General features: G+C 39.0%; 1 protein-coding gene across 1 annotated transcript in view; it reads right to left on the reverse strand.

Moving 5' to 3' along the window:
• LOC123655823 (cadherin-23-like) overlaps positions 1 to 21,002 on the reverse strand; it is a 42,655-nt gene extending 21,653 nt beyond the window's left edge. The window contains exons 1-22 of the mRNA XM_045591576.1: positions 20,795 to 21,002; positions 19,666 to 19,817; positions 19,351 to 19,569; positions 18,446 to 18,737; positions 18,010 to 18,182; positions 17,575 to 17,772; positions 17,113 to 17,306; positions 16,618 to 16,818; positions 16,135 to 16,249; positions 15,436 to 15,598; positions 15,097 to 15,254; positions 14,479 to 14,634; positions 12,426 to 12,605; positions 11,145 to 11,279; positions 10,635 to 10,819; positions 10,106 to 10,365; positions 9,639 to 9,802; positions 9,045 to 9,212; positions 8,599 to 8,756; positions 7,972 to 8,153; positions 7,425 to 7,654; positions 470 to 658 (exon numbers count right to left, since the gene is read on the reverse strand). Of these exons, the coding sequence (XP_045447532.1) occupies positions 470 to 658; positions 7,425 to 7,654; positions 7,972 to 8,153; positions 8,599 to 8,756; positions 9,045 to 9,212; positions 9,639 to 9,802; positions 10,106 to 10,365; positions 10,635 to 10,819; positions 11,145 to 11,279; positions 12,426 to 12,605; positions 14,479 to 14,634; positions 15,097 to 15,254; positions 15,436 to 15,598; positions 16,135 to 16,249; positions 16,618 to 16,818; positions 17,113 to 17,306; positions 17,575 to 17,772; positions 18,010 to 18,182; positions 18,446 to 18,737; positions 19,351 to 19,569; positions 19,666 to 19,817; positions 20,795 to 21,002 (4,080 nt within the window). The remainder of the gene's footprint in view (positions 1 to 469; positions 659 to 7,424; positions 7,655 to 7,971; positions 8,154 to 8,598; positions 8,757 to 9,044; positions 9,213 to 9,638; positions 9,803 to 10,105; positions 10,366 to 10,634; positions 10,820 to 11,144; positions 11,280 to 12,425; positions 12,606 to 14,478; positions 14,635 to 15,096; positions 15,255 to 15,435; positions 15,599 to 16,134; positions 16,250 to 16,617; positions 16,819 to 17,112; positions 17,307 to 17,574; positions 17,773 to 18,009; positions 18,183 to 18,445; positions 18,738 to 19,350; positions 19,570 to 19,665; positions 19,818 to 20,794) is intronic.
• Positions 21,003 to 21,406: the final 404 nt, after the last annotated feature.

Raw genomic sequence — 21,406 nt, forward strand, 5'->3', positions numbered from 1 at the left:
GTCGAAGGCGGCCGCGGTCCGCAGCGCGCCGGAGGTGGCCTGCAGCCACGTGTTAAGGTGTACACTAGCGGCGGTACCTGGTAGGTGGTCTGCTTGTCGCGGTCGAAGGCGGCCGCGGTCCGCAGCGCGGAGGTGGCCTGCAGCCACGTGTTAAGGTGTACACTAGCGGCGGTACCTGGTAGGTGGTCTGCTTGTCGCGGTCGAAGGCGGCCGCGGTCCGCAGCGCGGAGGTGGCCTGCAGCCACGTGTTAAGGTGTACAGTAGCGGCGGTACCTGGTAGGTGGTCTGCTTGTCGCGGTCGAAGGCGGCCGCGGTCCGCAGCGCGGAGGTGGCCTGCAGCCACGTGTTAAGGTGTACACTAGCGGCGGTACCTGGTAGGTGGTCTGCTTGTCGCGGTCGAAGGCGGCCGCGGTCCGCAGCGCGGAGGTGGCCTGCAGCCACGTGTTAAGGTGTACACTAGCGGCGGTACCTGGTAGGTGGTCTGCTTGTCGCGGTCGAAGGCGGCCGCGGTCCGCAGCGCGCCGGAGGTGGCCTGCAGCGCGAAGGCGCGCCACGCCCCCTGCGCGTCCTGCCGCAGGCGGTAGCGGACCGCGCCGTTGGGGCCGATGTCCGCGTCGATCGCTCGCACCTCTATCACCGTCGTGCCTATCGTCGCGTTCTACAAAACATACAATATTTAATCTAACTAGGACAAGAAAAATTCTTAAAAACTACACAATAAACCGCTCTGGTGTAGTGGTGCGTGTACGCGCCTAAAACACCGACGGTTTGCGGATTCGATTCCCATTCGGGATGGATGTTTGCAGAGGCGGCTTGTCTCGAGGGTTTTTTGATGGGGTTCACAAGAAAATAAACATAAAACTACCATTACCAGCTTACTATTTATTTTATTTGTACAGAAAATCCATTCCGTCCATGCAGATTCACCACCACTGCCAGCTCCAAACACCAGACTCAAATAAATTATTGCTTAGAAAACAAAATAATTTATTGCTTTCTTCACATCCACACAACGTGATATGTTTTGTAATATTGATCAGATTTAAAACACGCGTAAAAGATTTAGTTTTCATACTACATTATTGAGTAAAAGCATTTTCAGAACGTGGTCACCTCCCTTAGCTTTCAGTTGAGGCGCATTTTGAGAGCCTTTTCACATTGAATAATAAAAACTACTGAATTGTTCCCTTTTTAACACAAAATTTCGCGTACAAACTATTTTTTTAATACTTATTCAACCGAAAAACTGCGAAATAACTGACGAAGCCGACACGTTTGTTTGTATACATAAAAACGGCAACAACGCATAGGCAGGTCATCCAACGGCACGCGGCTTGGCCGAACCCGCGGTTTGGCAACGTCGCGCGTAAGCGGTGTTCCTGATTAGGCTAATTTTCATACGAAATGTTTTGATTCACTCATCGGCTTGTGTCGATGTTTCTCTTTTGCACTCATTGAATACAGTGCTAGAAATCGAACTATGTAAACTTCGTTTCATAGGAGCGCAATCGCTGGCGCTACAATCGTTACAATTTGACGCCAAATGTACGCATAGGTAATATTATTATTACTATATTACTATTGTATAAGTATAGTAAAATAGAAATATAATGTAAGGATATTATGTATTATAAAGTTTATTATTTATTTTATTTATTTAATTTTGAGGAGGAACAACAGCTAAAATACATTCACAAATAGACAATTTACATAGAAACATAAAGCTAATAATAGTTCCCCACATATAGAAACAGAAATTACAAGAGAAATACATCACTAACAAGATATATAGACAAGACAAGATATATCAATGTATCTATAATAATGTTGTTATCACAATACCAACAAAATAAAAGAGAGTTAAAGAATGAGTATCAGAATAATCAACTTTCTAACAGACGCACAGCTAGTGTCAAAGAGATCTTATATCAAATTTATTCGCAATCATATTGAAATTGTTACCTGCTCGCCAAATGAAAGTTTTTTGATTATAATGGGTCTTTACCTATGCAATTGCCGTATTTGATGAAAGGTGAAACACTCTGCTGGACGGGAGGCAACAAACTCTTCAAAGGCATTTTGTACTGCCTCTCAGGTATTGAATTTTTTTTCCGCCAAAAACCAAAAAGTTATCCAAAATCTGGAAAAAGTGGAAGTCAGTAGGAGAAGATCTGGTGAGTATGGTGGATGACGGAGAACTTCCAACCCCAGCTCTTGTAACTTGGAGACCGTCTGCTGTGCAGTATGAGGTCGCGCGTTGTCGTGCAGGAGCAGCGGAGCTGAGAAATTGACCAAAGCTGGTTGGAAACGTGCGAGCTTCCCCATTATTTGTTTAGTTCTTCACAGTACATATCTGCATTAATGCTCATGCCGTTTGGTAAGAAACTGTAATAAATTACTCCGGCGCTAGACCAGCAAATATACAATAATTATCATCACTTTCTTAGGGGTCATTTTTCGTTTAGGGCATTGTTTAGGTACTGAACTAGGATCTAACCAACTAGTTGAGCGTTTGCGATTGACTAATAGAATCCATTTTTCTTCACAAGTAACAATGCGATTCAATATGCCTTCGTTTGTGTGTCTGTTGAGCAGTGCAAGGCACGTCTCGACGCGTATTTCGCGCTGGCGTTCATTCAATTCGTGAGGCACCAATTTGTCGAGCTTCTTTACCTTGCCAATTTGACGCAAATGGACCAATATTGCTTTAGTGCTAACTTCGAAAGCTGCTGCTAATTCAGCTGTAGTTTGAGAATCATCAGCCTCCACAGTCCCCTTTAATTTGTCATTGTCATCCAACATTTTCGGCCAAACACGTATGTGGTTCATTTCTTAAGTCAAAATTTCCTGAATGAAAGCGAGCAAACGAATACCTGGTGGTACGATCTTAGTAGTGTTTGCACCGTAAAAGTCGTTGATGTTGCGTGCCGCTTCTGCCGCTTTGCTACCACGACGGAACTCATAATCCATAATCATTCAAATTTTTAACATATCCATGATGACGAAAAACGTACAAATGCGATGTAAACAGAACGCTTAAACATTAAACTATTATTTAAACAAATGTTTAACTATAAAAAAAAAGAATTCTATATTCTTAAGATAAAAATAATTAGAAATTCGGGTTCTTAGCGATTTTTTTTTAGTTTTGAAAGAACCAGTACGACAAAACGGCAATTTCATAGGTAAAGACCTAATAGTTTGAGGAGACAGAGGGTAGGTAAATTAAAGGATTTTTCCGTTATGTTTTTGATGGAATATTAAATGAGATTTGTGACAAAAGTTCAGGACAGTCTATTCGATTTGAAGTAATAAACAGATAAGTTAAGTCAGCGATTTCTCTTCTTAGTTCAAGAGGAAGAATGTGGCACTTTTTACATAGGTTTACATAGTTACGAGTTACATGTGCTGTGTGGTTACGGCACTAAAGAATTTAGCCACCCCATCTCTTCCCGTGGGTGTCGTAAGAGGCGACTAAGGGATAGCACAGTTCCACTACCACCTTGGAACTTAAAAGGCCGACCGATGGCGGGATAGCCATCCAACTGCTGGCTTTTTAAATGCACAGACCGAGGACGGGCAGCAGCGTCTTCGGTGCGACAAAGTCAGCCCTGCGGTCACCAACCCGCCTGCCCAGCGTGGTGACTATGGGCAAAAACCCCCATGAGTTCGAACCTAAAAATAAGGCCCTCAGTTCCCGGCGGCCCCACTATTCCCGGCTACGGCAGCGGCCGTGGTAACGGTGGGGTAGAGGGTGCTAAGAATCACCGGGGTACGGGAGGCTGCCATAGAAAAATATTCCTGGCTACGTATAATGGACGCACGCTACGGTTGGACCATCACCTCACCGAACTTGAGGTAGAACTTAGTCACATTAAGTGGAGCATACTGGGGTTGTCTGAAGTCCGAAGAGAGGGAGAGGACACGATGATCCTGGACTCCGGGCACTTGTTCTACTTCCGTGAAGGTGATGGGCTTTCCCAAGGTGGCGTCGGTTTTCTGGTTCACAAGACTCTCACTAACAACGTTGTGGAAGTCAGTAGTGTGTCGACCCGGGTAGCGTACCTTGTACTTAAGCTCACCGACAGGTACTCCCTGAAAGTGATACAGGTATATGCGCCGACCTCGGCACACTCTGACGATGAAGTCGAAGCCTTGTATGAAGATATTACAAGGGCCATACATGGCACTACTTCGACCTTCTACAGCGTTGTTATGGGAGACTTCAACGCTAAAGTGGGAGTACAAGGCCGCGACGGATCGAGCATCGGACCACACGGATTGGGGCACAGGAATCACAGGGGGCAGACGCTTGTCAACTTCCTCGAATCGGAGGGGCTCTTCTTGATGAACTCATTTTTTGAGAAGAAGCCCCAAAGGAGGTGGACATGGCAAAGCCCCGATACTGTGACGAGGAACGAGATAGATTTCATCATAGCGGATAAAAGGCATATATTCAGAGATGTCTCAGTGGTTAACAGGTTTAACACCGGCAGCGACCACCGGCTAGTACGGGGCACTCTGAATATATGTCTCCGAAAAGAGCGGACCCGCTTGATGAAATCTACTCTCCGACCTACGCTGCCCCAAATACTATGTGGCTCCGAGCAGTTTCAGTTGGAACTCCAAAACCGATTCGATTCGCTGGAAACTACTAGCGATGTGGACGAGATAACCGACAACGTGGTGAAGACGGTGTGTACACTGGGTCGCAGGCACTTTCCACCAACAAAGCCAACGAAGCAGTCCAAACTTTCTCCCGAAGCCTTGGATCTGATGCGGCAGAGGCGCGAGTTGCCGGCTGCTTCGCCAGAACAGAGGGCTCTTTCCAAGAGGGTACGGAAAATTATTCGCCGAGACCTCCGCTGCTCAAATACGAGAGAGGTTGCTACTCTGATTGAGCAGAATAGGGGGTCCAAAGTTTTCCAAAGACCATTGGGGAGAAGCCTTCTTGCGAAGCTTAAAACAGCAGATGGCAGAACCGTCTGCTCTCGCCCTCAGGTCCGAGAAGAGGTTGAGAATTTTTATGGACAGCTGTACTCGTCGAGCGCACGCAAACCTGCGACTTGGGACACCGAAGATCCACGGGCACCATTGTTGCGCCATTATTCGGAGTGTATCCCGGACTTCGAAGAGGATGAGATTGGTGCAGCGCTCGGGCAGCTTAAAAACGGAAGGGCCCCGGGGGATGACGGAGTTACCACTGAACTCCTTAAAGCCGCAGGGCGACCTGTCCTGAAAGCCTTGGCAAGACTATTTAACGCCGTCATCCACCGAGGTACCACGCCGGAGGCGTGGTCCAGGAGTGTGGTGGTGCTGTTCTTTAAGAGAGGCGATAAGTCTCTGTTAAAGAATTACAGACCGATCTCACTTCTGAGCCACGTCTATAAGCTGTTTTCGAGGGTTGTTACGAATCGTCTCGCCAGAAGACTCGACGAATTCCAACCACCGGAGCAGGCTGGGTTTCGAAATGGCTACAGCACCGTGGACCACATCCATACTGTTCGGCAGATTATCCAAAAGACGGAAGAATATAATCAACCGCTGTGTATGGCATTTGTGGACTACGAGAAAGCCTTCGACTCCGTCGAGACCTGGGCTGTCCTGGACTCTCTGCAGAGATGTCATATCGACTGGCGATATATCGAAGTACTAAAATCTATGTACGACGCGGCGACGATGACCGTTCATGTCAATGACCAAAGAACAAGACCTATTTCCCTCCGGCGCGGGGTAAGACAGGGGGATGTAATATCACCGAAACTGTTTACCACTGCGCTAGAGGATGTTTTTAAGACCTTGGATTGGGGGGAACGGGGCATCAACGTCAACGGTGAATTCATCTCTCACCTTCGTTTCGCCGACGATATTGTCATCTTTGCGGAGACGCTGGATGAGTTAGGCCAAATGCTGGCCGGCCTAAACGAGTCCTCCCGACGTGTCGGTCTCTGTATGAACTTGGATAAGACGAAAGTTATGTTTAACAACCAAGTCATACCGATACCGGTATCGGTCGATGGTACCCTTCTCGAAGTTGTTCAGGATTATATTTACCTAGGCCATACTATCCAACTAGGCCGCAACAACTTCGAGAAGGAGGCCGATAGGAGGATTCGGTTGGGCTGGGCGGCGTTTGGCAGACTCCGTCGAGTCTTCACTTCGAAGATTCCGCAATGCTTGAAGACAAAAGTTTTCGAGCAATGCGTCCTGCCTGTGTTAACATACGGAGCCGAGACGTGGAAACTGGCCAAGGGACTGGTCCACAAGTTTAAAGTCGCACAACGTGCAATGGAACGGGCTATGCTTGGGGTCTCTCTCAAAGACAGGATTAGAAATGAGACTATCCGCGAGAGAACGAAAGTAACCGACATAGCCCACAGAATTAGCAAGTTGAAGTGGCAGTGGGCTGGTCATCTGTGTCGCAGGACCGATGGCCGTTGGAGTAGACGGGTCCTAGAGTGGAGACCGCGTCTTGGCAAACGCAGTGTGGGACGTCCTCCGGCCCGTTGGACCGACGATCTACGTAAAATTGCCGGTGTAGGCTGGATGAGGATTGCGGAAGACCGGGATGTGTGGCGCGAACTTGGGGAGGCCTATGTCCAGCAGTGGACTGCGATAGGCTGAAGTGAGTGAAGTGAGTGAGAAACATATGGTTGATTTAATTTAAAACAAATGTAGTATAGGAATTACTTTTGAATATTTTCGAGGTGTGCAATATAAGTCCCATACCTAGGATTCCAAATTTGCGAAGCGTACTTCAAGTGACTACGTACAAGTGAGCAATATAATATTTTTAATGTTTTGACTCTGATAAAGTCCACCGAAGTACGCATCACGAAGCCCAAAGCTTTAGTAGCTTTACTAACTACACTATCAATGTGGGCATTGAAGAGGAGTTTGGTATCATGTATCACACCCAGATCTCTGATTGTAGAACTCCTAGGGAGCTTTTTACCTTTTAAAATGTAATTGCATGATAGAATTTTACGCTTTCTTGTAAACGTGACGACGCTACACTTAGCTGCGTTAAGGTCCAAAAAATTAGTGTTACAATAGTGTTCCAACCTATGAAGATCAGCTTGAAGCTTTTTAACATCTGCGCTAAGAAATATAGATTTAAGATTACCTATGTAACTTTCGTAGGAGTCCACTGCACTAGCGCTCTTTAGGGTGAGCCACCTCTGAATATTTGTATTCCTTTTCGGTTTGGATGTTATCCTACCATGCCTTGGAGAGCACGTTAAACCGTCGGTCCCGGTTGATGTCATAAATACCTGATAGCGATCGTTACTGACAGTACTATATATCCGCCAAACAGCGTTGTGGATTAAGCTCCAATCTTCCTCTTGCATGGATAAAGCGGTTTATGCCCAGCAGTGGGCTGAATGCGGATACGTATATTTCTATTACAACGCATCACTCACCTCAGGCACTTTTATTGTCACATTTTGAGGAGGGTGGACAAATATTGGTGCGTGGTCGTTATAATCCGTCACACACAAGTGCAGTTCACCCCGCACCACATTAGCTGGATTCCCAAGATCTCTCGCTTCCACTATTAGAGTATAGTTCCCGTAACGGTCTTTAAGAGGTTGTTTGGCAAACAAACGCCCGGTGTTAGCGTCCCCTCCAACTTGTTCGAAACGGAATAGTTCTTGAAATATAGAATAACATACATTTTAGTAGAATAAAATGGGATAAAAATGGTATTATAACTTTTGAACAAATTTTATTTAACCTTTAGAATGAAGTTAAGTATTGCCTATTATGTAACCATCTTCTATTGACAACGATACAATATGAATATTTTAAGTTGTGCATTATATTGACTGATATATAAATGAAACGATCTTTGACAGACTTTTTATCTATTAAAAAGCCAAAAAGTGATATATTTTTTTTCAAATTACTTAATCAAAATTACCGAAAGCTAAAAATATCATTATATCAGTTAGTCAATTTTTTACTCACCATGTCCTTTCCCAGCAACCAAATGAAACTGAACTCTTCCATTAGGAGTATTATTATCATCTGCATCAGTGGCCGATACAGATACTATAGCTTCTCTATAGTTATGAAATTCGGTTATTGTAACGCATTCCGAGGGTAGATTTAGTACCGGCGGGTTATCATTTACGTCTTCTACGTGTACACTAGAGAAAAAAAAAATAAAGAGAAAAAAATAAAGACTAAAAAACAAGAGTTAAGCTATGAACTTTCAAATTAGATGAATTATCACTTATACGCAATTAATGAATTAGAGATAAATGTTTAGGTTAGGTTTAAAATCGTTTCTGGAACCATGTTTTAAACAGATATGATCAGTGAATGAATGAGTTTTAATAATGTGACTACATGTATCTGTTCATATAAATAAGTAATGTTGTATTTCGATCGTTATATGAAAACAAAGCGTTTTACAATTATATGTCAATTTACGGTATATATTGTTGGAACAGGAAATTGACCAGCTTTTCGTCTGTATGTAAGAATATCCTACTAGAGGGGGTCTCAAACGAGAATGAATTTTATATATACAGGATATTTTCTGAAATTTCGTATACTCTGTTTATACAGGTTAAATATTAAAGTACTCACATGATTTGCTTAAAAGCATTTCGGCTTTCTCCACTTAAGTATCCAAACTGATAATTATCCCAAGCCTCTACAACCAAGTTGTACACAGGCTGAGACTCGCGGTCTAACCAATCCGATACCTTTAAGTATCCCGTTTCGGGATTTATAAGAAATTTTCCCTAAAAATACACATTAATTGAATTAACTGTAATTTTTAAAAATTAATAATTTCCTCTCTTAGTGTACAATAAAGTGTATTTGGTTTGTTGATAAAAAGAATTTTTTTAAATTAAACTTTTTACAGATAAAGCTTGACTCCAAAGAATCGTAATACTTAATTTGGGGGCTTGTTAAAAAAAATATTGTTATAGCTTAAAATTCTATGATGCCGCAAACGATTACTTTACTGTTTACTAAGTAGATTTTGAATGTAGAATTCGGGTTTGAAAGTACGTTACAATAATTACCTGTGTCGATACTCTATCCAATAGATAAGTTATTTTTCCATAATCTCCCGAATCAGCGTCCTTGGCAACTATTTTAGCTACGGCAGTCCCAGGCTCCGCGTCCTCTCTTACGTGATATTCGAAAGACGATGGCTCAAATATAGGATTATTATCATTTTCATCTAGAACCTAAGACAGATAAATATATTGATTGAATTGGCTTTAAGACAATTCTTTTTTCTATGAAATAATTTGCTTTTGCACCAACTTAAAAAAGGAGCAGGTTCTCAATTGGATTGTATTTAAAGGAGCAGGTTCTCAATTGGATTGTATTTCTATGTGAGTTAACCTTATCACTGTTTACTGGCTTGACTGATTTTGATGATTCTTTTTTTAGTCAAAATATGGTGCTTGTCACGTGGTCCCATTTAAATTTGATCGAGATTTGACGCGTACTTTGTGAGTTATCTCTAATAATACGTATTTAATTCATTATTTTTTCGACTACCTAGGTTGTATAGGGGATGTACATTGAAGTCTGTTTTTTTTTTCGTTTCCAAGGAAACATGATTATACTAAAAATTTCGATATAACATATTATAATTCAATACAAACCTGTATAAATAAATCAACAACTGAATAGCGCCGTGGGACACCGCTGTCAACAGCTTTGACGGTAAGATTTAACCACGAATACATTTCGTGGTCGATTCTACTCGCAACGACTATTTCCCCCGTAGCGCTCTCGATATGCAGGAAACTTCGAAGTTCCTCTGGACCTATAGTTAGTACATTTAGTAATTTAAATATTTGTATATTTTTTGTATATACATGCAAATACGACCAAAATTAGTTATACCAATATTACTCTTATTATTTTTGTGTTAATAGATATACATTTTTTAAAAAAAATTTTTGTTCGACTTTTACTACAACTACACTTATTTGTATCTGGCAACAAACATTTACTTTTTTATTTTCTATACTTATCGAGGTTCTATTTTTGTGTGTCCTTACTAATTCCTGTATAATTTTTTACAATTCCCCTACTCATTATCTCATTTACAATAACTTTTTCTTACCTTCTAGAATGTACGTCATTGTTCTATTCTTGTCCGCATCATCCGCTATCACAGTTTCTACATGCATTCCAGGTTTAGAGTTCTCTGTTATAGATGTTTTATAAAACGATTTCCTGAATTTAGGATTATTATCATTTTCGTCTTGCACGATTATTGTTAATATGTCAGATGCGATTTGTACCGGTCCATCATCTATTGCCGCCATATCTTCTACTGTGATAACTAATTTTATAATTTCAACTTTTTCTCTATCCAGTAACCTGTCGATATTTATATTTATTGTTAAAGAGTAGTTAGTAAAATTTACTTTAAAGACTATAATAAAGCCTCTTATAAGTCGCTAAAACATTTATAATCTTAGCAATCTCAACAGATGGTCAAATAAATAAGTAGTAAGAGAGTATAAAACTTTTTTAATAAATACAAAATTAAATCTTACATGATTACCGACATGTAAGGCGTTACTCACGTAGTACTTTTATTTGCTATTGTGTCCTTACACAACAGCAAGTAAAAAAGTAAATCTTACCTAACTAGTCTCAAATTGCCATCCACGGTGTTTAAATCCCATAGAGACAAATAATCATATTCTGAAGTAGAAACGGTCACGCCATCCTCATTTTTAGCATAACTACCCGCTTTGTCTATAGAAAAACGTAGCACTGGTTGTTCATCTAGGTCGTAAGCCTGAGCTCGGAATACCGTTGTACCAACCTTGATAAAAATAAAATTAATTACTATTATAGTTTATTATTATTATATTTAAGGTTTAAAATTTTTTTTTTATATTTCCCACAATTCACAAGTTATTTTTATTTGAAAATAAACCGTGAATGTGTCGTTGTCTGAATATTTAATTTAAATATTTGTATTGTTTGTAAAATTTAAAAGAAAATTAAATACAATTTATTGCATACGCCAAGTTAATTCCAATTGATTTTATTGCCCCGATTTCATACTTTTAAGCACATAGCTTCACCACACTGTGAAGCTATGACCAGCTATGACACACAGGATGTTTAAATAATAGCGAACTAACCTGAGTATTCTCCATCACATGAATAGTACCGGGTTCAGCAAGTATGGGTGGTTTGTTGTTAACATCGACGATAGTTATGTCCACAATAACCGACGCGCTCAGTTGCTGATCACCGATACCGCCATCGAGAGCAACCTACAGAGCATACAGAGAGATATTAATGGTATTCAGGTGTTTTATTATAACTAAATAGTTAGTAGGCGCTTGCCATACCGTTACTGGCTGCAGACGCCTGCAATATCAAAAGCATCACAAGCACGCTGCTGACCCTACCCCCAATCCTACCCGAAGCTCTGGACATGTGTTCCTGTGGTAAGTAAGGTTAGTTGCCACAGGAACACAACAGCACTTGATACTTTGACAGTATTATTTAGGTGTGATCTTCTGTAAGATGAGATGAAACTTGCATGTTCCAGGAAAAAATTCTGAGTCATACACTGATACATACACCAATACGTAGTGGGGCGTAATTATTTAGTAGGTGGTAGGTGACCACGGATAGCGTGAGAAATAAAAGGCATTAATGACGACGACGAGTCGCTGGTTCGATCCCCACTCACGACAGATATTTATATTGGCCATATAGATTGTGTTTCCGGACCCCCGACACAGGAGTGAGTCCTACTGTATCTTTAATCTATACTAATATTATAAAGCTGAAGAGTTTGTTTGTTTGAACGCGCTAATCTCAGAAACTACTAGTCCGATTTGAAAAATTCTTTTAGCGTTAGATAGCCCATTTATCGAGGAAGGTTATATATCATCACTATATATATATCATCACGCTAAGACCAAAAGGAGCGGAGCACCAATGAAGAATGTTTAAAAATCGGGGGTTCTTTTTTCCTTTTGAGAGCTTCCGCTGCGTGCGTTGTAAAAACAGTTAAAAGTTTCGCAAAAATCATGTATGACAGAATTGATCCTCTTTAAAAGTTCCTAAAAAAAGTCCGCGACAGCATATATCTGTCTTTTAAGGTTGGCTCACTATAACCTTTTTTATACGAACCAAGTTTGTTCTAAAATAATGCATTATTTGCGACGATGTTTTTATAAACATGATATTAATCCTTATCTAAATAAATACATTACTCATCACAAGTATTTAATTTAAAACAAAATAGCCTTTTACATAATTCGATTTCAATGAGTATCTCAGGGGATATCGCAGTTTTAAAATAACATCGCGGCAAAATAACGATCAAGTATTGCGCGCGCCTCTGTTCCACGCGGACCAAGTCGCGCGCAGAAGCTAGTTAGGGATAAGCATGCACGGGCAGAGACCACGGTGAGCGTGTAGCGCGTGGTCTTGGGCTCGGTGCGGTCGGGGTCGAGCGCGGAGCCGCCGGCCACGGACACGAGGCCGGAGCGCGCGTCCATCACGAACTTGTCGGCCGCGCCGCGCTGGATGCGGTAGGCCACGCGGCTGTGCAGCGCCGAGCCGTCCGCGTCGCGCGCCTTCACCTGCCGCGGGGGAGATTGGCGTCGGATTTTTTTTTTTTTTTTTTTTAATACAATGATAGGCTTGCGTTTGACCACTATTTCACCTGATGATAAGTAAAAAAGCGGTCTAAGATGGAGCACGCTTACCTAGAAGTAACCTATTCACTCGCGACTTAAAGATCTCCAGGTAATAATTTTCTGGAAACACGTGGTGGATTAGTTTTGGCAACTACATCAATACAGAGCCTTGAATCGCTTCAGCCTATAATATCCCACTACTGGGCATAGGCCTCTTTCCCCATGTAGGGGAAGGATCAGAGCTTAATCCACCACGCTGCTCCAATACGGGTTGGCGGATATATTCCCTACTATGAGTAACGATCGCTATCAGGTGTACATGATAACGACCGGGACCGACGGCTTAACGTGCTCTCCGAGGCACGGTGGGGAGACCCACTAGGACTGCACAAACCCAATTTTTGCTTTTTTTGTAATTTTTGCAATTTTTGCTTTTTTGAGCTTTGAATGTAAATACAAAATGAAACTTAAAAATAAATGTGCCGCCTTTTAAGGTGAATACAGTATGCATGATAAGTGCAAAATTACAAATTACCAAAAATTCAGTTCAACTTAATCCAATCTACAAATTTTATCATGAGTGTGGAATCATCACTCCAGAGTTTCAACAAAAATTTTTCGTGACTACCATAATCCGACCCGGCGCGCCGTGCCAAATGCCCAAATGCCCAAATGCCCAATGCCAAATGCAATGCAATGATGTGTAATCGTCATTCCACCCAAACGCGTCAGTCGCCCGCGGTGATAGAGCGTCATTTGTATATACTTTGTTTTTATAATGGCGGCGACGGTGTTCTCTGGACGTGTCATAATGACAGAATTTATTGAAAAATATAAAAATTCAGAATGTTTGTGGAGAGTAACGGGCAAAAATTATAAAACTAAACAGCATCCACAACAAGCTCTAAAAGAATTGCTTCCTATTTATTTTGCAAAAACTTGACCGTACCGCTAATCTACAAAGCGTTACAAAAAAAAAAAAAAACTATATTGTCTTAACATTTTGAATCTTGATTCCTAATGTGGGTAACACAAAAATAAAATCTTAGATACTATATTGTCTTGTTTTTTTTGTGATATATGTTAACAAATAGTAGCCGCAGTAAGAATTAATGTTTCTTTTGCAGAATCAGAATCCATTTATTTTTCGACACAAATATGTAAGTAGTACACGTTCTTTAAACAGCCCGGCCGTTCGAGAACTGAAGAGCCGGAGTGATGCCAATGAGTGGAAAATCTAGTTTGCACAAAATCATTTAGAGTGACGCCACAGTTTTAAGTCTATACGGACGCTTAAAACTGACCATCAATGTTTAAAACAAAGTTTGGCTTCGCTAGTCATCTCAGAGCGCACGCCAGGCGCTAACAGAGGGTCGCCGTAGACGGATACGTCTTGGACGACATCATCATCATTATACACGCTTCGGTCTAGAAGAAGGGTGTGAGTATAAAGGACTCCTCTTCGGTACACCGTAATGTGTATGACCTTCATTACACTCTAACATGCGGAAGTGAAATTAAAATATTAATTTCGCTATAAGGTGATTGTACACACTTAACGAACGTCAAAGAAAAAAGCTACATTCTAGAAAAAAATAAACTAATAAAAACAAAAAGGTAAGGTAGCAAAAACATCAATTAATTTAAAAAATTCTACATACAGTTTGTACGTCTTTAGTGTTATCCAGCAAACTTAAGTCGCAATATTTAAGATAAAACTTGACTGTATGACGCATATACACAAGATAACATATTTTGTAGTTTAGAATTGCATTAAAAATAGAAATACATTTTTTTTTACAATTATTGAACACACCTCCAACACACTGGTACCGCCAGGCATATCCTCCGGTATGGCTCGCCTATAAACCGTTTGTGTGAACTGAGGCGCGTGATCGTTCACATCTTGCACATATATCGACACTGGCACCGTGGACGATAGCGACGGCGTTCCGAAATCTCGAGCACGGACCTGAGGCGAGGAAGTATAAGGGTACAACTACATTAAATTTGGTTTAATGAGCAGTGTTACTGTGCGCGTGTTCTTTCATTGACGCGTATTAGTTTGTGTGCGTATTCTGGGGTTATGGCGTTTGTGTGTCCGTGTGTGTTGTGTGTGCGTATGTGTTGTGTGTGCGTATGTGTTGTGTGCGCGTATGTGTTGTGTGCGCGTATGTGTTTGTGTGCGTATGTGTTGTGTGTGCGTATGTGTTGTGTGTGCGTATGTGTTGTATGTGCGTATGTGTTGTGTGCGCTTATGTGTTATGTGCGCGTATGTGTTATGTGCGCGTATGTGTTTGTGCGAGTTTAAATATATGTATACTGCGTTTATGTTCGTCTATGTTTGTAAGATCTATTATAGGTATGTTTTTTTATGCGTGTGTATCTGTCGTAGATGTGTTAATGTTCATTGTAAAGATTTTTATATACTTACAGTTAAATGTATAGGTCGTATAATGCTATTGTCACCGGGTAATAGTTCAAAATCAATACCGCCAGCTGGAGTGATAATCCCTAGGTTTGGATCGATTGTGAAATTCTTCTTATAGTCTCCACCGACTATTGAATACTCAATGTGACTATTTTTAGTACCTAGAAATATAACCTTATGGTGTAATCACATATGATTTTATACCAAAACTTTAGCGATCACTAATTTTTAATAGATATTGAATAAAAAATATATGTTATTAAAGTTACCTAATCGGACTAGCGTCGGACTATCGACTCTAATTTTACAAATATTGTTTTATTAAGTAAAATAATTTCTCACCATTCAAATCGATATCTCTAGCTTCCAAAATAAGGGGATTTTCGAATTCCAGTGCGTTTTCAAATAACCTTGCTTCATACTTATTTGCGAGGAACATCGGCGCATTGTCGTTTACGTCTTCTATGTTTATTATTAGCTGAACGGTGTTTCTATTGCCTTTACCCTAAAATGATTCACGTTACTATAGTTTATGTTCATTAATTTGTAATAGACGACAGGTCTATCTAGAGAGACTGTCTAAGGTACACTTTGAACTGTTAGGCGTTTAAAATAAGGTAAATATATTTTTACTAATATTATAAAGCTGAAAGGTTTGTTTGTTTGTTTGAACGCGCTAATCTCAGAAACTACTGGTCCAATTTAAAAAATTCTTTCAGTGTTAGATAGCCCATTTATCGAGGAAGGCTATAGGCTATATTTTTTTTAAATTAACGCGTGTGAAACCGCACAGCTAGTAAGATCATAAATTTACTCCTTTTTAAAGACTGGCTTTAATACTTATAATTTTTAAATATATGTAAAAGATAAAGAAATACAGTTCATAACAATACTAGATTCATTCAATCATATGATTCAATTAAGAATTTTAATAACGAAGATAATTTCTTTCCTACTTTGACAGGGTACGTAGGTTTGGATTTTATATTAAATTGCTAATTATATTTGTATGAATTGAGAAAGTTAAAGGTTTTTTTTTACCTGATCATCTCTTGCTTCGACAGTGAGGTAATGTCTCGAAACAAGTTCTCGATCGAAACTTTCATCGCCCGCTTCCTTTACCGTTATTACTCCTGATATAGGGTTGAGGTGAAGTCTGAAAATAGATAATAATTTACACGTACTATCATATTCATCACTTTAGCCTATCGCAGTCCACTGTTGGACATATGGTTCCACAGGTTGGCGCCATTAATGGCGTGAACTCGTGTGTTTTGCCCACAGTCACCACGCTGGGCAGGTGATAACTACCTAGTAGCTAGTACCCTAGTACTAGTACCCGTACTAAGTAAATCTATAAGCAACTGGGTTCATTATAAGCGTACTACCATAATTAATCAACTTAACAATCATAAAACAAATACTAAATTAATTGAAAACTTTAATGGATGTAAAATGCGACGTGGAAGTATTTTAGCTAGTATAAATAGACCATAAAAGATATTTTATACAAAAAATACTCACAAATGAGCGATACTGCCACCTAGACTAGTGTATCTCACTCCTCTAGTGCCATAATTATCTGAGTCTTTGTCCAACGCTTGCACCCAAGCAACTGTTGTTCCCACACCACAATTCTCAGGTATTGAAACCATGTAAATTGATTCAGTGAATTCAGGGAAATTATCATTTTCATCTTTTATATGCACAGTTATTGGGACTACACTGAAATTAATTATTAGAAAATCTCATTTAGTTAACAGTTTTTATATACATTTATTGATGTGCTTTTAATGTTTCTAAAATAGCACAGATGTTTGCAACAATGTGAGTCCAAACCTAACATCTTCACACAGTCTTCGTCTATCGCGGCTGTAGATATTATGGTACTTATTAAAATAATTAATTTTTAGTGGAAATATATTTCTTGCGATTCTATGTCGAAATGAGTATTATTACTTTTAATAATTCAAAAAAATGTATGCCACTAGAATCATTGACACATTTACTATGACTTACCTCATTTTAGGGTCTTTGGTAACAATTTCTTTGGCGACTAGACTAAAATTCATGACAGTAACCTTCTCATAATCCAAATAGGATGGGTCATTTACTCTTATAAGAAAAGAGGCCTCATTGATGCCCTTAAAAGGTGTTACATCGAAAACACCATTGTCTCCAACTATATAGAGTTCAAAGGTGCCATTCTTGCCCTGAAATAAAACATAAGTTCATTGATTATAAGAAAGACTAATGTCTGCACATTAATTTTATATAAAGTATGAGAAACATTATTATTCACCTGTGTTGGACTTAATTTAGAAATTAACATAAATAACAAAAAAGTTATCTTAGGTTTCAGAAAGTCATAGCATTTTTTAATTTTTATGCATATAATTGTTAATTGTTTTAGATTAATTTTTTATTTTCTTTTTAACTATATTTATTTCGAGCAAAAAAAAAAACATTTATATATTATACCTGGTCATAATCAAATACTTCTGGTATTCCATCTTGCAAAAATGTGATGGGTGTATTCTGTTGAGCATTTTCTATCACTTCCCCTACATATCGTTCACTTCTGAATCTTGGTTTTTCATCATTTACATCAGTAACTATCACCGTTATTTCCGTAGTGGCACTAGGTAATGGAGACACTATATGTGATTCCTCTGTTGCCTAAAAACAATGTTGTTTTTATTCTTATATGAAAAATTAAAATAATGAGTGGCTGCTTTTAAAAAGAATAATAAATTAATGACTAATAAACTATGTTTACTAATTATTTTACACAAAGTTTTTACTGGTCTTAACAGAGCATGACAGACCATAATTATAAACAGTAATATAACAAAATTTAAGAGTCATACACTAAATAACTTAGCAAGCAATTAAAATATTAGCAAAATTTTGTACCAAAATCTCAAGTATGTAAGCTCCATTGCTATTACTGGGGTCTTCTCGGTCTAAGGGACTGATGGTGTAAATAACTCCAGAGCTACTGTCGATGTCAAAGTGCTCCTCTCCTCCCGATATGATACTGTACGCGATCCGGTTATTAATGCCTCTATCGCCATCAATAGCTCGAACTGAAATTACACAAGATTTATAAAGTATTTACAAATTTAACAAAATAGACATATTTACAAGATCTTTACAATTTTTTTAAGTAAGCTATTTTATAAATAATGTTGGTAATTTTAAACACGTATTAGAAATTTAAACAACAATCTTATACGTTACACCTAAGCAATAAATCTTAATCATGTCTCTTCCATTCTACGTGACATTGGCGAAGTCCTACTGGCACGACAAAAGTCATTAAAATAAATTAATTTTTTTTTAAGAATACCTTGCAAAACCGCTGTACCGACAGATGCATCTTCGCTAATTCTTGTAACAGGAGTAGCAACCACGAATTCAGGTGGTTGGTCTTCAACATCCTGTACTTTGACTAATATAGCAGCGGTACCCGTATTCACTCTCCCCTGATTAGCCCTATCTACTGCTAGTACTCGTAACTGGTAGAGCGATTTTCTTTCGTAATCTAATTGTTTTGTTAAACGTATTACTCCTTTTCCATTTACAGTTTGAATAGCAAAATTATCTATATCACCATCTAGTTCTTGCAAATTGTACAAAACCTGTAACGTATTTATAAAAATTACTAAATTATATTTTTAGCTTTACCTTCCTTATAATCAGTTTGACATTGACAAATCTAGTACCTTGACCTTATTATTATTATCAATGCGTGACAATGACATCTGACAGAACTCATGAAATTTCAATTTATGCATATTCTTCAACATAAATAGAAAGAGACTTCAACATAAATAGAAATTATTATAGTTAATTGTTAGATTATAGTGATAAAATGACGCCGTGTTGGCGCAACGGTCACAGCTATGGATTGTGCCTGTTGCGCTGCGCTGGCGGTTGCGGGTTCGATCCCCGCACATGACAAACATTTGTATGGCCATACAGGTGTTGTCCGTGGTCTGGGTGTTTGCGCAGTCCTTGTGGGTCTCCCCACCGTGCCTCGGAGAGCATGCTAAGCCGTCGGTCCCGGTTGTTATCATGTACACCTGATAGCGATCGTTACTCATAGTAGGGAATATATCCGCCAACCCGCATTGGAGCAGCGTGGTGGATTAAGCTCTGATCCTTCTCCTACCAGGGGGAAAGAGGCCTATGCCCAGTAGTGGGATATTACAGGCTGAAGCGAGTGATAAAATAATTCTATTCTGATCCTACCTGTCCATAAGCTCCTTCATCAAGATCTGTAGCTTCGACTGTTAACAAAACTCCAGGTGGTGCATTTTCCTTAACGGTAATTGCGGAAGGGTAGGGTTTAAAAACGGGTTCGTTGTCATTTACATCTTCTACTAACAACAAGAAGCTCTGCGTGATAAAATTACCCTCGCCTAGTTTGCCATCAGTTAATGTCAGCACAAAGGAGTATTCATCACGTACCTTAAAATACGTTAAATTAAATCAAGAATGAAATTAATATTTATGTTCAATTATGTGTTTTAACTTCAAATACAAAAACTAAAATATATTTAATACCTCTCTATCTAATTCCTTAACTAAATAAATATTAGCTTCGTTGGACGAAATGGCTTCTATTCTTAATATATCACTACCGATTTGCTCTCTTATTCCAAATCGCAATACGTCTCCGTCGGGGTCAATGCCCCTTAAACGGTATATTAAGCTCCCTGTAATTCAAAACGACTGTTATAATTAACATAATAATTATGATAATCCTACTTAGTTATAATCATAATTATATTTCACTAATATTTAAATAAGACTGCATATATAAGTAAATAAGTAACTGTTAATCACACATTAATTTCTTAATTTTAAGATTATAAGAATTTAATATCAAAATAAAAACGGAAGAATATAAAATTTATGAAAAGGTTAAATAAATATAATTTTTGCGTCAATAGTACTACGAAAAGTATTGAAAGCTCAAGTGTAAATAGAACTATATTTTAATAAAATGCGCATATTTTCTACCACAAGTACCTAATAAAATTTTATTAACAAGAAAATATGACTTCTGTTATATGTATTTTGACTACTACATTCTACTATATGCTACGTAGGTACTTTGCGCATGTAAATATAAATAAATCGCTAAAATCAAGTTACATAATTACATAGCATTAAATATTCATTTGTTAGAAATGACTATTTACATGCATAACTTTATTTCAGCAAGTAGCGTACGATGAGACTAATAGCGTTCAGTTTCGTATTCCAGGTAAACGGGATTGTTGTATGGCTTCCCCTGTTGGGTGTTTGTTGTCTTGGTAACACCACTTCCCCCTCGTAGTAATTTCCGGATGTCTGTCCTGTCATGGTTTCCACTCAAACAAACTAAACCGATTCAGGTTGTTCGTTTTAGGTGACTTTAACCACAATAATTACGAAAGTGGGTCGATTGTTTCAAAAAATTGAATTTGAATTATACGTACCTTAATAGAAGCGGCAATTTCTTATGATTTTATTTATTTTAAAACTGAATACATTTTTACAAGGATTCTTGTGAAATAGATATTGATGTATAAGGTCAATAGACAGAAGATATACATGTCAGGAACAAGTCGGATCTTCAGCTATCCTGCGTATGATCGTATGAAGTATATAAGTACACATGCTTAAGAATATCCAATTACTAACTTACCAACGGGCGTGTCAGGGCCTTCCTTTAATCTTATAACTATTTCTGAGCGTCCATCGATAAGAAAACGCGGTGGTCTGTTTGCTGCTACTATTTGTATGCATACCAGTAACCAAAATACACATTCGATACATATTCTCTGTCCTAATTTTAAACGGACCCTTGGCGGAGTTTTCGCATTTTTCGCGAAGAAGCGTACCCTTGCTTTCATGGCTCATCTGTGGCATTGGATCTTATTGTTTATAGTAATAAAGAACATTTTCCCTGTACTTTTCTTCGCACGGTTTCACCGTGAGAAGATTTGGCGCGTGCAATACGGGCGAAAGTGTTGACACCACTCTCTTCAGTTAATTTCTGCTACGTGCAGTTAAAATTGCGAGTACCTGTAATAGATAGGTGACAATTTTTATTGTTTTGTTAAATTAGAAAGCCTTTATACATTAAGAATATTTTTTAACGTTATTGTTAAACAAAGTGAAATATTAGTAGCCGTGTATAATCTATCATTAAAGGTCGAAAAACTATGAATAGTTCCTATCAGATAGTTTTTCTTATGACAACTTTTTCTAGTGTAAAATACCTATCTAAAAAAAGAACTCAACTAATTGATTGCAT

Source organism: Melitaea cinxia, chromosome 8, assembly GCF_905220565.1.
Source record: "Melitaea cinxia chromosome 8, ilMelCinx1.1, whole genome shotgun sequence".
In the NCBI taxonomy this organism is placed as follows: domain Eukaryota; kingdom Metazoa; phylum Arthropoda; class Insecta; order Lepidoptera; family Nymphalidae; genus Melitaea; species Melitaea cinxia.